Raw genomic sequence first — 14,991 nt, forward strand, 5'->3', positions numbered from 1 at the left:
CGCACAGGGCAAGATTCTGAAGCGTGTTTGTGTATGCACCGTATCACTGTATCACTGTATCATTGCTCATTGCACAGGGCAAGATTCTGAAGCTTGTTTGTGTATGCATTGTATCATTGCTCTCTGCACAGGGCAGGATTCTGATCATTGCTCTCTGCACAGGGCAGGATTCTGAAGCTTGTTTGTGTATGCACTGTATCATTGCTCTCTGCACAGGACAGGATTCTGAAGCGTGTTTGTGTATGCACTGTATCATTGCTCTCTGCACAGGGCAGGATTCTGAAGCGTGTTTGTGTATGCACTGTATCATTGCTCTCTGCACAGGGCAGGATTCTGAAGCTTGTTTGTGTATGCACTGTATCATTGCTCTCTGCACAGGGCAGGATTCTGAAGCGTGTTTGTGTATGCACCGTATCACTGTATCATTGCTCATTGCACAGGGCAAGATTCTGAAGCTTGTTTGTGTATGCATTGTATCATTGCTCTCTGCACAGGGCAGGATTCTGCTCATTGCTCTCTGCACAGGGCAGGATTCTGAAGCTTGTTTGTGTATGCACTGTATCATTGCTCTCTGCACAGGACAGGATTCTGAAGCGTGTTTGTGTATGCACTGTATCATTGCTCTCTGCACAGGGCAGGATTCTGAAGCGTGTTTGTGTATGCACTATATCATTGCTCTCTGCACAGGGCAGGATTCTGAAGCTTGTTTGTGTATGCACTATATCATTGCTCTCTGCACAGGGCAGGATTCTGAAGCTTGTTTGTGTATGCATTGTATCATTGCTCTCTGCACAGGGCAGGATTCTGATCATTGCTCTCTGCACAGGGCAGGATTCTGAAGCTTGTTTGTGTATGCACTGTATCATTGCTCTCTGCACAGGGCAGGATTCTGAAGCTTGTTTGTGTATGCACTGTATCATTGCTCTCTGCACAGGGCTGGATTCTGAAGCGTGTTTGTGTATGCACCGTATCACTGTATCATTGCTCATTGCACAGGGCAAGATTCTGAAGCTTGTTTGTGTATGCATTGTATCATTGCTCTCTGCACAGGGCAGGATTCTGCTCATTGCTCTCTGCACAGGGCAGGATTCTGAAGCTTGTTTGTGTATGCACTGTATCATTGCTCTCTGCACAGGACAGGATTCTGAAGCGTGTTTGTGTATGCACTGTATCATTGCTCTCTGCACAGGGCAGGATTCTGAAGCGTGTTTGTGTATGCACTATATCATTGCTCTCTGCACAGGGCAGGATTCTGAAGCTTGTTTGTGTATGCACTATATCATTGCTCTCTGCACAGGGCAGGATTCTGAAGCTTGTTTGTGTATGCATTGTATCATTGCTCTCTGCACAGGGCAGGATTCTGCTCATTGCTCTCTGCACAGGGCATGTTTCTGAAGCTTGTTTGTGTATGCACTGTATCATTGCTCTCTGCACAGGGCAGGATTCTGAAGCTTGTTTGTGTATGCACTGTATCATTGCTCTCTGCACAGGGTAGGATTCTGAAGCTTGTTTGTGTATGCACTGTATCATCGCTATTTCTTTGCTCAGGTCAAGATTCTGGGAAGGTTGTTATCTGGAACATGCCACCTGTCCTAAAAGAAGACGCGGAAAAGAGTGAAAGTGTTCCCAAGATGCTTTGCCAGATGGACAATCATTTAGGTAGGTGTTATGCAGTGCGGAGTCACGGACGCTTATTCAAAAAGAAATCAGTATAAAACATATCGTCTCAATACATGTATAAAAATCTAACATAATTATGGGACCTACTAAAAAATGACACTGGTACCGGGTTATTCCATTCTTGAACTTCTGCCGCAAAGAAGGTCTCATTTCGGTTGTTGGTGGAGTCCCTTCTAAATTGTCTGTGTCCTTTCTAGCCCTTCCCAAAAGAGTAGAAAGTTGGGAAAATGGCTGCAAGAGTCTTGTTTTGGCAGCTGGGAAGGTACTACAACGTCTCTTGTGTATTGACATTCACACCCATATCTATTTGTTAGTTCCTGCAACACTTTCTTTGCGTCTGCTCAATCAGCTGACCTTTGGAGAAAGAGCTAGCAGCTGCTATTGCACAATGTTAAAGTAATACTAACTCGTGACTCATAAGTAGACCAGAGATTACAGGTGCAAAGACCAAACACGTTCCAAAATCTCATTTTGGACCAGCCTGCTGACGGTCACAGGGGCCTTCTAATACTACAAAATGCTATTTATTGAAGTTAGTTCTGTTAGTATTGCATTCTCTGAATGAACAAGTTCCGTCCTATTTTATTTTTTATTTATCTTTATTTATTTCATTTGTTACTCACCCAGACCCTTAGGTATCATGGCGAGGTCACAGACAGCGTATCCCATTTCTTATACAATGTTACAGTGAAAACTTATCAGCCTTTTCTGCTTATTTTCCACTTGAGAGCAAGGACTTGTAGGAGCATTTACAGGGCATTTCTGATTGCAGCGTTAGGACTTCATGAACACCTGTAGGCTCTGTGTATGTGGGAGGTCATTTTTTTGCCCAATATAGCAGTTTATATTTATTCATTAGAGAAGGGTGGCAGGCCGTTTGACAATCGCACCAGAGTTCACTATAACCATAGTTTGATCCATCTATTTCTGGAAACATAAAGGCACTTTCTCTTTTCCCTGTATCTGCTAATCGGACATTATCTAATGAACTCATGTCCTAAGAGCACAGAGTGCCTGAGCAGGATCAAAGCATCTCTATTCATTGGAAACAAAGGTAAATGAAAATGGTAATCTTCCTGCAAGCATAACATACATACATGAGTAATGTGCTTGGGCACCTCCAATGTGGAGCCCTCAGTCTTGCGTATTAGGCACGATTATATGCAGTACCCTTTGGGTGCACTACAACAACCCTGACCTCCTGGCAATAGGAACCCAACCTTTGGTATAAGTCTGTACTACACAGGTTGGTAGTGTGACTGAGCAGCCAGGCTTATCTGAAGAGGGGTCAATGTGAGCAGTAGGGGGGTTACACAGAGATTCACAGTGACAAGTATTCAAATAAACACTTAAATACTAGGTTTCTTGAATAAACAATTATTAATTTATCAGTCAGTTAGAATATGCCTTCTTCAGAAGGGAGCAATATAATAGTAACACTCAAATACACTTCAAAACAAACACACTCTTAATATTCTTAAATCAGTAAAGACCCTTTTGGGATGGCCCACGGTCACAACCTACACCCTCAACTGACTTCAATGGCTAAGGTACTGGGGACATTAATATCTTACTGTTGCATTTAGAATACTTTTAGAGATTGGTTAAAGGAAAAGGTTATTAGAACAAACAAGAGATCACAAATATTCTTCAGCAGTCAAATACTTTTAGATCCCCTAAGCGGAGTCATTCAGTTATAATACGTTAGGCCAAAGTCAATGGGCTGAATCACTTCTTGTTGGTAAGTAGAAAAGTGTTTGCACAATGTTTTAGACGTCTTTGAAGAAAAGAAGAATCCATGTAGGACCACAAGCTGTTTAGACTTGTGATTAGTAGAAGATGCAAGTAACTCTACAATGACAGGTAGGTTCTCCCTGCTTCCTGGGAGTCCGGAGGATATTCCTGGAGCTCTTGGCCAGCTTAAAAGCAACACACACAATCTGGTGTTCCTCTCCCTGGCTATTTGGTTCCAGCAGCAACTGCAGTGGAATTTCTACCAGCTCAGAGAGAATGTCCAGGTGGCTTACTTTGGAGTTGAATGGTCCCACCAACTCAAGGGGTGAAGTCGTCCTTGCAGGGGCTTCTCTGTCGATACAAATTTAGAGTTTCAGCACAGCAGCAGGGCGTCACCGGGCAAACCAATTGCCCAGGAATTGCAGCAGGCGTCCTCTTCAAGTTCTTCTTCGGTTCCTTTGTCCAGTGGTCGACTCTGCCTTCCAAGACAAAAAACTCACCTTTTATTCAGTTCTCTCCCATTCATTCCAGCCTGTCAGTCACCCAGGAGGGTGGCTGTCCTTGCCGGACAGTCATCCTGCCAATCACTACAGCGTGCATTTGCGTCTCTTAGGAGACTAAGCACAGGGTGTTTCGGGCACCTCCCTCACTTCCTGCCTACCCCAGACACCCTGGGGCCAGAGGTGGGTTTGACTTGTGAATCCCGCCAAAGGCAAAGCGAACAAAGGGACCAAAGCTGATTTGGCGCGCAGAGTAAATCCCAAGAAGGACCTTTCCACAAAGAAATGTCAAAAAAAGAAGGGCCATTTTGACACAAATGGCACCCTTGGGTGCTTGACTGCAGATGTGAACGCAGCCCCTGGTAAGTGCACACCACAGTAGTTAAAAGTAAACCACTGCCACCAGCCATTCAGTGAGGAAAGCTAGACAAAGGGGGATAGTAGGTAACCCAACCCCTCCAGCACTCCATTGTAAGATAGTGAGTGCTGGGTCTAGAAAGTTACATATGTAAGTAAAGTAAGGTCAATTGCACTTTATGGCTCTGGGAAACAGTAGTTTATCCCAGAGAAGCTATTTAAACATTTGGGAAATCTGGAAGACTTCCCTGTACCAATGCACTGAAGGTGCTGTGTGACACAATGTAAAAGATGACGCCTATGGAGTTTGTCAGGTTCCATAACCAAAAGAAACAGAGATAAAAAATCACATGAAAAACGTGTGTGTGGGGAAAAAGGGTCCAACTCTCTCCAGGTTAAAAAAAATCAAGTGCTCAAAATCCAGCAAAGCTGCTGGGGGTCTCTAAGGTGGAGGGAATTAGCACATTTCTGAGAATTCTCCCTAACACCGCGCCTGTGAAAATCATTCTGCCCTTTGTCAGTCCAATACTTACTGATCTGATGTTTGCCCTCAAAATGTCGGTGCAATGTATCAATTTGGCACCTTCTCCCTCAGTTCCTGGATAGATGAATACACATGGTGAACAACTTGCAGGTCACAAGTATGACTCCCAGTCAGGACAATTCAGCCTTTCGTCTCTTTGGGGTAGATTAGAAAGAATGCCAGTGGAGGGTTAGACTCCGAGGCGTAGATGATTTAGCATTGTGGTAAACATCTGCTTGTATGTTTTTGCTTTGTGGGACACTTTCCCTGAAGCTTTAAGTTGCATTCCAGCCATGAATTACCTGTTTTTACCTTCTCCTTTCAGCCTGCGTGAACTGTGTACGATGGTCAAACAGTGGGTCCTTCCTGGCATCCGGGGGTGATGACAAGCTGATCATGCTTTGGAAGCGAGCTGCGTAAGTCTTGCTCAGCGCAGTAAAGCAATGGAGAGGGCAGAGGTCCTTCCAGCTGTAGGTCCGGGGAAGTGTGTAGAGCGTTCTGCAGTGTATGAATGAGAACAAGCCATCTCTGATTACTGTTACGAGAGAAGATTATCAGTAAGGCCTCTGCAGTGCAGGGGCTTTCATATGCCTGTTTGCATGTATTGCTTATCACAGCTATGCATCACTCTATTCACCTTTTCTTTTGTTTATTTCAATCCTACTCTTGCATTTTTCGTAAACAATGGTTCTTGGTTGGCAATTTCAACTCATGCACTGCAAAATCTCAATTCCCCTCCCCTCAAAGAGGGTTGAGGCTTATTAGTGGGCATTGTGAGGAGTTTCCACTGGTGGAGGGGAGAGGCAAGTGTGAAGAGTTTTTATTTTCTTCTTCTCAGCAGGTATGAAACACATTGAAAGAGTTATCACAGATTAGCATGTTGCCTTGGTATGCCTTTGTGTTTAAGTTTAATGGATATAGTGACATGTTAACTGATACTGCAGTTAATATTCTTTTCAAAACATTCATATTCATATTTCAGACATTTACATCAATAATAGAACCTACTTCATTTACATTAGCAAGGTAATGCTGCTTTTATAGGATTGTAATTTTTACCTGAGGCACTATACAGTTTATCTTTATTTAACAGGTGTTTATTAGCTGCTTATGGACTTTACTGTTTTAATTGGAAGTATTATTTTAAATTAATCAATCATATTTTGACATGACAACAAGTGTAACTGTTTCATACTACCATCATATTCTGTAGCTTGCACTTATTGTGTGTACGGGATGATAATGTTTATGGCATTTATAAAGCAAGTTAATATATTCTTATTGACACATTTAGTAAAATGAACTTGGAGTTTTCACTGGAGGTAGAAGGGGCCAGGTGGTAGGAGGCAGTGCAAGGGTCTGTCACTGGTAGGCTGTAGGAGAAGCTAGTCAGGAAGACGGATGCAGTGTGTGAAAGGGTCTCTGGCAGCAGCGTGAGCAGATGGCCCTAATGCCCCATCATCCACGGATCATCCGAGTGAACAGGGCTCTCACTCGTTTGTAGCACTTGCATTCTCTTTTTCTTCTCATCTATCACCCGCCAAGCACACTCAAACTATTCTTCGCTGATCCTGGCATACTACTTGAAACTCCCCCAACTGATGTTACTACCCTTATTATGAGTGTTCTCAACCGGACTAACTTGTCAAAGACCCCCCGCTTCACTGGACTCCACTTTCTTAGACCACTTCTTGATCAGCCTGCATAACCTCCACACCCACACTCACTCAGGCGAACTCGCTTGACTTTATCTTCCTATCCTCCTCTCTAGGCTCATCTGCTCTCGTTAAATCCTCATCCTTGGATCACTCACCAAACACCACCACTTTGTCTGTTTCCCCTTAACTCCTACTCTCGCCTCACTCAGCCTGCAGAAAAAGAAAATTCGAGCCTGATTACATGCCTCCATCTTAACCATGCCTGGGTCTCCTGCACAGCTTTTTTCCCTCACTTGCTTACTCTAGCAAGCGTACCTTTACTGAAGTCAACACTTCACTGGCTGCTCATGTTGTGCACTGTTCTTCACCCAATTCTTCACCACTTCTCATTCCTGCTAACAACCGTGGCCATCCAATAACTGAGGGCAACTATTGCGTCTCCTCTTTGCACTCTGTGCACTAAGCTCACTCACATCCATACAGTAATACTCTCCTTGTACTCACCACAACAGTGGACTCTGACAAATCTCCCTGCTACCTCAGTCTGCTACCTCTCTCCCCTCCCACCCTTCTAAGTGGCTCCTCACGCTCCAGGTCATGCTGGCCCCTCCAAAACTCTTCTCCATTTCGTCCTCCCTCTCCAGTGATGATTTTGCTTCATGCTCTTTTTCCATGATCACCAAAATGGTGGGTGTCCCTCTCCTCCCCATAATCTTTCTCTCCTCACTCTTAAACACTTTTCAGTCTCACTTCCTCTGTGAAGCTGGCACCCATCATTATCTCTGCCAACCCATAGTGTGCGTCTGTTGACCCCTCCTATTGATCCCTTTTCATCCCAACTGATTAGGGCGTTGCTCTTGTCTCCCAATTTAACCTATCCTCCCTTTTCTGTCAATCACTACCATCTAGCACCTTGTCACAAAACCTTTAGCTACACAGTGCTCCGAGGGTTAACATATTCATAGTCTGTGAAATAAAAGCCTAAATGCCAGATGGATGCACAGCACTGTGAGAGATATGCGCCCACTGATACCAACTTCCATGTAATGCTTCCTTGTTTTGCAGGTACATTGGGCCAAGCACTGTGTTTGGGTCTAGCAGCAAACTTGCAAACGTGGAGCAGTGGCGATGTGTCTCAATTCTCAGGAGTCATACTGGGGGTGAGTTTACGATAACAATATATAACTGAAAAATGTGCCTGCTTGGACATGTATTTCAAAACCATATCTTCAACCTGATAATGCTATTTGTTACATATACTATTGCAGGTATTAATAATATTATTCTATGCAACTATTGTTCAATCAGATCTGTTTGGATGGCCATTGGTAGAATAAACGGGTGTGTGTCTGTATTCCAGACTCAATCTATTTAGATAGTGGAGACTGGAATAGCAGGAAGTTCTTGAAGTCATGGATGAGGTGCATGAGCAGAGCTGCACGAGTTACATGCATGTGGATAGTGTAGACTGGAATATCAGGAAGTTCTCGAAGTCATGGATGAGGTGCATGAGCAGAGCTGCGCGAGTTACATGCATGTGGATAGTGGAGACTGGAATATCAGGATACTATCTAAGCCACGGTTGAGGTGTTTTAGTAAAGTTCTGCGAGTGGTTGAGCTTGCAAAGTAGTTAATTTGCAGTGCCTAACATCTTTTTGTAACTCTGTTTTGGGAGTTTGACAGTATTTTAGATCTGTTAGTAATCACAGGCATGTGGCTCTTACCTCTGCGTACAGTGTGCCACATCCTAATGTGTGGATGATGTAAATGTATGCTCATGAACCCCATCATGTAGAGTGATGAAGGCAAGTGCTGCGTCTCTTAATGCCTGCTTTTCCCATTATCCATAGATGTGATGGACGTTGCCTGGTCGCCCCATGATGCCTGGCTGGCATCCTGCAGTGTGGACAACACAGTGGTCATCTGGAATGCCTTGAAGTTCCCAGGTGTGAGCTCTTAATTTGTCCACCAATATTTGAGACGCTCTGTTATATTGGCGACCATACACCAGCTATTTTGGATTACAGAAAAACCATGGAAATGCATGAATACATTAGGCAAACTCATGGGAATATGGAAAACACATATAGGAAGTTTCAAAAGAAATGAATCTCAACTCCTGTCAGCTTGTCTCTGCTTTTGCAACCTCTTTCCATAATGCACATCACTGTACAGAGAGGAGAGATTCTTTCAGTTCCTGTCGGCACCCCGATTGGCTTTTAGGTTCTTTTCCTATTACAGAGCTACTTAATAAATTGGATGCAAAGTATATCATGAGCATGATCCTACTTCCCCTTTTCAGCTGTCGTCATCGAGCACCGCATGCCACCAAAATGATCATATCTCGCTTTAGTATGCTGAAATTTGGTTTCACCAAAGGGATGTACATTTTGATCAATCTGACAGTTGAAATTTTCTTAGGCAGGAATCATGCCATGTCTTGTGAAAACTTTAAAGCACGTATATGTATCTGGATGGGAAACCCTTTTGCTGTCCGTTATGACTTTAAAAGGCAAAGCACATGCCTACGTGTGAGTGTGAGGAATTCGACCATCTACATGGTGGGCGTGCCCTCTGGGCTTTTTGAAATGTTTAATGAAATGGAATGATGGTAGACCACCTCAGGAAAATGTGTGAAGCTAATCCTCCGGTATTTTCCTATGCTCACACCACGACATACACATAGACCTGTGTACTCTGGGTGGACACAGCCTTCAGGCACTGTCCGCCCTGTTATGTTTAGTTGGAATGTGACAGCCAGGGGTACACTGTCATCTCCAGGAAGGGGGAGGGCCAAGCTTCCCTCTGACATGGCCATCCTGATTAACTAACAAAGGCTCCATGGATACGCCTGCTCTTTTGTTTGGCCCTGCATCTGGTGCCCGCGATTAACCTAGCAATTGAAGGGCACTTCAAACAGACCCACATGCGGCCTGGCTGCAGACGGTAACAGAGGAGACAGAAAACCCAACAACCTTTCATAGGTAACTGTGTCAACCTGAAGCCAGCTCCTGCCCTCGCTATCAATGACAGTGAGCTGTCATTTCTGGGACTGTGTGTTTACTAACTAAGCTAAGGGAACACCATTCATAAGGTACGAGAATGTGGTTTGCAGGAGCCAGAGTGTGTCTGGTCTTGCCGCAGCTTCAAGGTAGACCTGCCACTTTAATTAGGAACCATCAACTAGAGAGACTCCTTGATCAACAACGGACAGGAAGATGGGTGGGACTTAGTATCACAAGTTTTCATCACTTTACCTTTGATGTTGCAAAGCACTCTGGTTATGACCTCATGCATACAGTAGATTGTTGGTAGGGACCTCAGGATTGGTTCATTGAGGTATGCTTAGCCTACACCAATCACAGTGTAACTAAGCTCTATGTATCCTTGTACCTTGTTGCGCCCAGTTACCTAAGGGTTTTGTGCGCCCTACAAATCAATAAACAGACAAACAATGGTCCACGTGGCTTTAAAAGGGGATTAAGCCCCTATTTTGGCAGATCATCTGAAGACTTTGCTTGAAGTAACAAAGACAAACTCAACCTTGGACCCTGGCTGAAGGTACAGGCTGCCTTGCATCTTCTGCCAGTGAAAAAATGCTGGTATTTCCAAAGAGGAAAGCAAGATCCCTCCCAAAAACATCTTGCAGGGAATAGAGGGAGATAAGGAACCCAGTGGACACTCCAGCCACTCCAGAACCGGTACCCACACAGCGTGTCCTGCTAAGGTCTGCAGGAAGCTTCCTGGATAAGGAAGTACCAGAAGGTCTCTGAACATACAATCAAGAATAAGACAGCTGCCACGAACACACTCCTCAGCAAGGGGCCGTCTGCCTTAAAGGATGACACAAGCCCATTGAAGAAGCTGGGAGAAGTGCCTCGACGAGCATCTACCAACATCTGCCTTAAAAGACATTTTTCGAGTGAGTCGAGTGCCTCGATCTGTAACGGACAGCAACGCTGACCGTTGTCAAGCCACTGCTGAAAGACATCTGAGATGTCTCCACCAATGCTTCAGAGCCAGCATACAGCACTGAGACAAAGATTCCTGACCCAGAGCTGCTGTGTAGGCCAGCCTGCAGCTGTTCGCCCAGCTTGGCTCGGAGAACCGGCTTTCTGCCCGATACCAGCAGCTGACTCCCATCTTGAACTCTGTCACAGAAGCCTGCAAAGCGCCCTGAAGCCGACTCACCCCTGTCGAGCACCAAGAACACCTACAGCACATGGTAGATTGAGTTTCTGTACCCCTGGTGATTCGCAGAAGGCTCCTAGAGACATTTTAAGACTCATTGCTCTCTTTGTGCCGAAGCCAAGAAACCTTAAACTGTTGTAGTTATTAACCATACCAACTACCCTACTGTCAGTATCCAGAGTGCATCCCTTTTCCTTCTTTGAAATTGTCTGTCCTCTGCATTCCTTTACAGGGTGGGTTGTATTTCGTAGTGTTGCTGGAACTGTCTGTTGTGATCTAAATAAAGTAGATATTTTTGTTACAAACCTAACCGGACAGTCCCTTTTATCATTGGGTAATAATTGCGTTTTTGCTGTGTTGCAACTAACCAATGATCCATGACCTTTCGGAGATAAGCCTGCCGTTCCGTCCAAGGAGGTTTATAAGTTGCTTGTTATTGCAATTTGTTCGGATCCCTTTTGGTGTTTGTTAGGGAGAATTCTCTTCTAAGGCTAATTTCCCTTACCTATAGAGTCCCCCAGCAGCTTTGCTGAATTTGAAGGGTTTATTTTTTTCTCCTGCTAAGAGCGAGACTCTTTTTTCCCACTCTTAGACATATTGCTAGTGTGTGTTTTAGGCTTTCTTGTGTGCTTCTGGTGTATGGGGTTTTCTCACCCTCATAGGAACCGTCTTTTTTTAAGTGTGTTACACAGCACCCTCTGTGCCGTACAACAGGGATGTCGTAGCGACCCCTAAACATAGACTCCATACCCTGGGACTGACTACTGTCTCCCAGGGCATGTAAAGTCCCCATTGACTTTGCTAGTAAATTCTTATGTACTAAACCAGTACAACCCATCTTACTATGGAAGTACTGGGAAGGGTTAATGGTTTTTCCCTAACGTTCATTTTCGAGGGGCTACCGTATAGGCCCTCTCTCAAAAGTTTCTGGCTGGTGGCAGTGGTTACTACCATAAATATTCGTCCGCAAATATTTCCCTATGGGATTTTCCCACTGTTTGAGGCTACCACTTTTACTGACAGCCTCTAACATACTGCTGGTTTATTTTGTTATTAACTTTACTCCGGTAGGTTTTTATTACCAGAACTTTGATAATATTTCTTTCTCGTGTCTTTCTCTATAATCCTAACCCAGGTTGGGGATCCTTTGTTCGTCCTTTTTGCGGGCTTCTGCACAGAAGCCCTCCTCTCGGCGCCACTGAGTCTGGGGTAGACAGGATGTGTGGGAGGGGGAATAGGCACCCTGGACAGGGTTGCCTACGCAACCCAAGTCGCACTCTGCCCTGATAGGCACTGTGTGAGTGACAGCTAGGCTGTATGAATGTGGGTCTTGCTGCATAAAAGCAGGGTCCTGAGGACTGGAGGACAAGACGTCGCCACTGGAACTAAGAAACCAAAGAGTAGAGAAGCTGAAGACATCTGCAACGACTGAACCACCGGTGAAGCCCTGCTGCAGATCCTCACCACTTTTCTCCAACGGCTTGAGAAGATCTTCCTCAGAATGAGTCTTCTTCCCTTGAGCTGGTGAGGCCAACCAGTTCGCCAATCGCCTTTCCGGACCTACCTTGGTCGCATCGCCAGTGCCAAGCACTAGGAGACCGGATAGCCAGGCACCCATCCACCCGGACCGTGATTTTAAAGGAGCGTACCTTTTATTTGTTTGGCAGCACCGCGGCTGGCTTCATCCCTGGGCAGTGCAGTGACTCGAACCTTCCTCCACGACAAGAGCCTCTCTTCCTCTGCTGGATCTCCCGAACTGCAGGAACTGCCAGGAACTACCGCCACCGCAGGAGCCTCTTCTACTTTAAAGGTACATTGTTCCGTCAGCCCTCCCATTTTGTTGGGTTTCGCTAAAGGTCTTTTAAATCCTTTACTTATCTACTGGGTTAGCCGCCCCTCTCGTCTAACATTGTCTTTCACCCTCTGCAACTGCCGTTAAACAAAGACTTGACTGCAGCTACTAGAACATTTTGATCCTGGGCACATTGCCTTGTACCATTGACACTGGCACAGGCCTATTGACTCTGGCTAAATCTATTACAACTGCCTTCTCTTGATTGATTCTCATCTAGAAATGCGTTAGTGCACCTAACTCTTATAACCACCTTTTCCTTCCCTCTTTTTAAACTTGTGAAGTGCCATTTTGCTCGGTTTTCACCTCAGTATTGCATATGCTAAAGTACTGCCTTGCCTAACTTGTCCACAATCTACTTGAGAAGTGTTTCCGGTGTGCTAAAGAGTCTAAACCTGTATAACTTGTCCTTTCCCTCCCTTTTGAGATATTGATAGAGTGCCATTTCTGCTTGGTTTTCACTGTGCCGTTTTGCTCAGTTTTCACTCTTGCTCAAACTTGTCTACAATTTAAATAGGTAGTTGTGTATACATTTCTTGACTGATTTAACTTGCTTTAATAATAGTGATTTGTGTGTGAACATTAGAGTATGAAAAATAAATATATATTCTTTTTGATACCAAGCTTTGGTCAGTGTTTCCTTGTTCCATAGTACTGTAGTCCTAATGTGTAAACCCTGAATACTGCTCATCTCCCTCTTGAGATAAGTCTGACTGCTTAGCCACAGCTACCAACTAAATCTTTGTGGTACAGACTGGTACCAAAGGGGAGTTTCTTGCATATACCTGTAGTCTTAAACGTCTGTAGTGCTCCCTAAGGGAACTTCACAGGATTCTGCCTTACAGTGTATTAGAGGTGTGGTGCTGATTGTTGGTTTAGAAACCAATATTCACTCTTGGACCACTGGTACTCCGGAAGTTGATTTGTCACAGTGAGAATGCTCGCATTCGATCCAGCTGACCTCATGCAACATTTTACTTCCCCCTCCTCAGTGCTGCGTCTGGGCTCGTTGGGACTTTTAACTGGGCTGTACATGAGCTATGATGTACATTCTTCTATCCTTTGTAAAGGCATCATGAAGCAAGACACAGACAACAAATTCAAAGTTCAAACAAGCTTACTTTATTTAACTTAAATGTCAGGATGGATGAAGGTCTAACTTGCCCCAAGCTAAGGTGGGATTTCTCTACCTAAAGAAAAGGATGGTCTGAGTCAAAAAGTTCAACTTAAGTCTGTCTGTGTCCAGAACCTATGCTTGCCCTCACAACTAAAGCTAAACAATGTGTTCCAAACAAAGTTCTGAGCTTCTTCCAGCTCCTGGCTTACTTGTAAGCTCCAAAGTTCAAAACAGTTCCAAGAGGGGCGCTGTTGGTGGCTGCAAGATGGCCGCTGCCTGAGAGAGCTCACATCCAGCAACTTTAATATCCTTCACCATCCTACTCTACCATGGTCGTCGTGAGCTACAAATACCAGCATTTTGACTATTGCAACGTGAAGTATTTCCTGTACCTTTTTGCGGCTTGGGCTGCATCCAGCACAGTCTGCGACTTGCGGCTCTCTTTTGTGCCCGGAACCTCTGCGACTTCGTGAGGATACGGGACGTGCACTGCCTCCGCCGCCCGCCTCCAGGGGCTCGGATTCCACCTGCGCCCTGCTGGGACAAGATCCAGCACTCCATCTCCGGACTTTGTGGGTACAGCTCTGCCCCCGGTGAGTTGCATCCCGCTGGTGCTTTCTCCCGCGGGCTGCCTACAGGCAACCAACCCGCTTCCACTGCAGGCCTGTCAACACCCGGCTGGGTCACGGGAAGCTATGACCCCTGGCGCACTGCCGTCTCCTTCCTGTCCCTCGTTGCCCGCAGTGGGGTTGAGAGTCTCATCCTCGTTCCTCATTTCAAGCCCCGCTGCAGCTGCAGGCTCTACTCCGGATCTCGGGTTGCAGCTTCTCTTGACTCTACACCTGCCCTCCGGTGGGGATACCTTGTACAGTCTGACCGCCAGTGCAGCGAGTTGCTCGGCTGCGACCGGACCTACTCAGACGCTCTTTGTTCATATGTCTCGCACAGCTCCTGGGACACTTTCCACATGCTGTACTAACTTCAGCTATCCTAACCGGTAGGATCCTCACCACATCCTGCTCTTGGTCTGGGTGCGCTTTGTGGGACGGCAGAGTCCGTGGCCCCTGGGCATAAAACTCTCTCCCTCAACTCCGGCTTCAGACTGCTTTTTATTTTGCGTTTCCCCTCCGCTGGGGGATGCCCTGTGCTGCTTGGCCTCCAGCGTGGTGGGTTGCCTTGCTGTGACAAGTCTTATTCTGATGCTCTTTCTGGCATGACCTCCGTACATCCTTGTGGACGCTTGCAGAGCCGCTGGTTATACTGACCTCAGCCATAGCAGATAGTGTGAACCTTGCCAAGTCCCTGGTGAACCTTCTTCTCAAAGTGGGAAGCTCTGACCATCGACCCACTAAGGCCTGTCACTGTTGCGACACGGATTA

At 45.6% G+C, this 14,991-nt stretch overlaps 1 protein-coding gene across 1 annotated transcript in view; it reads left to right on the forward strand.

The window, feature by feature from the left end:
- HIRA (histone cell cycle regulator) overlaps nt 1–14,991 on the forward strand; it is a 1,376,152-nt gene that overhangs the window by 180,156 nt on the left and 1,181,005 nt on the right. The window contains exons 3-6 of the mRNA XM_069620059.1: nt 1,549–1,659; nt 5,120–5,210; nt 7,518–7,612; nt 8,303–8,398. Of these exons, the coding sequence (XP_069476160.1) occupies nt 1,549–1,659; nt 5,120–5,210; nt 7,518–7,612; nt 8,303–8,398 (393 nt within the window). The remainder of the gene's footprint in view (nt 1–1,548; nt 1,660–5,119; nt 5,211–7,517; nt 7,613–8,302; nt 8,399–14,991) is intronic.

The sequence above is a fragment of the Ambystoma mexicanum genome, chromosome 10, assembly GCF_040938575.1.
Source record: "Ambystoma mexicanum isolate Mex_15411 chromosome 10, UKY_AmexF1_1, whole genome shotgun sequence".
In the NCBI taxonomy this organism is placed as follows: domain Eukaryota; kingdom Metazoa; phylum Chordata; class Amphibia; order Caudata; family Ambystomatidae; genus Ambystoma; species Ambystoma mexicanum.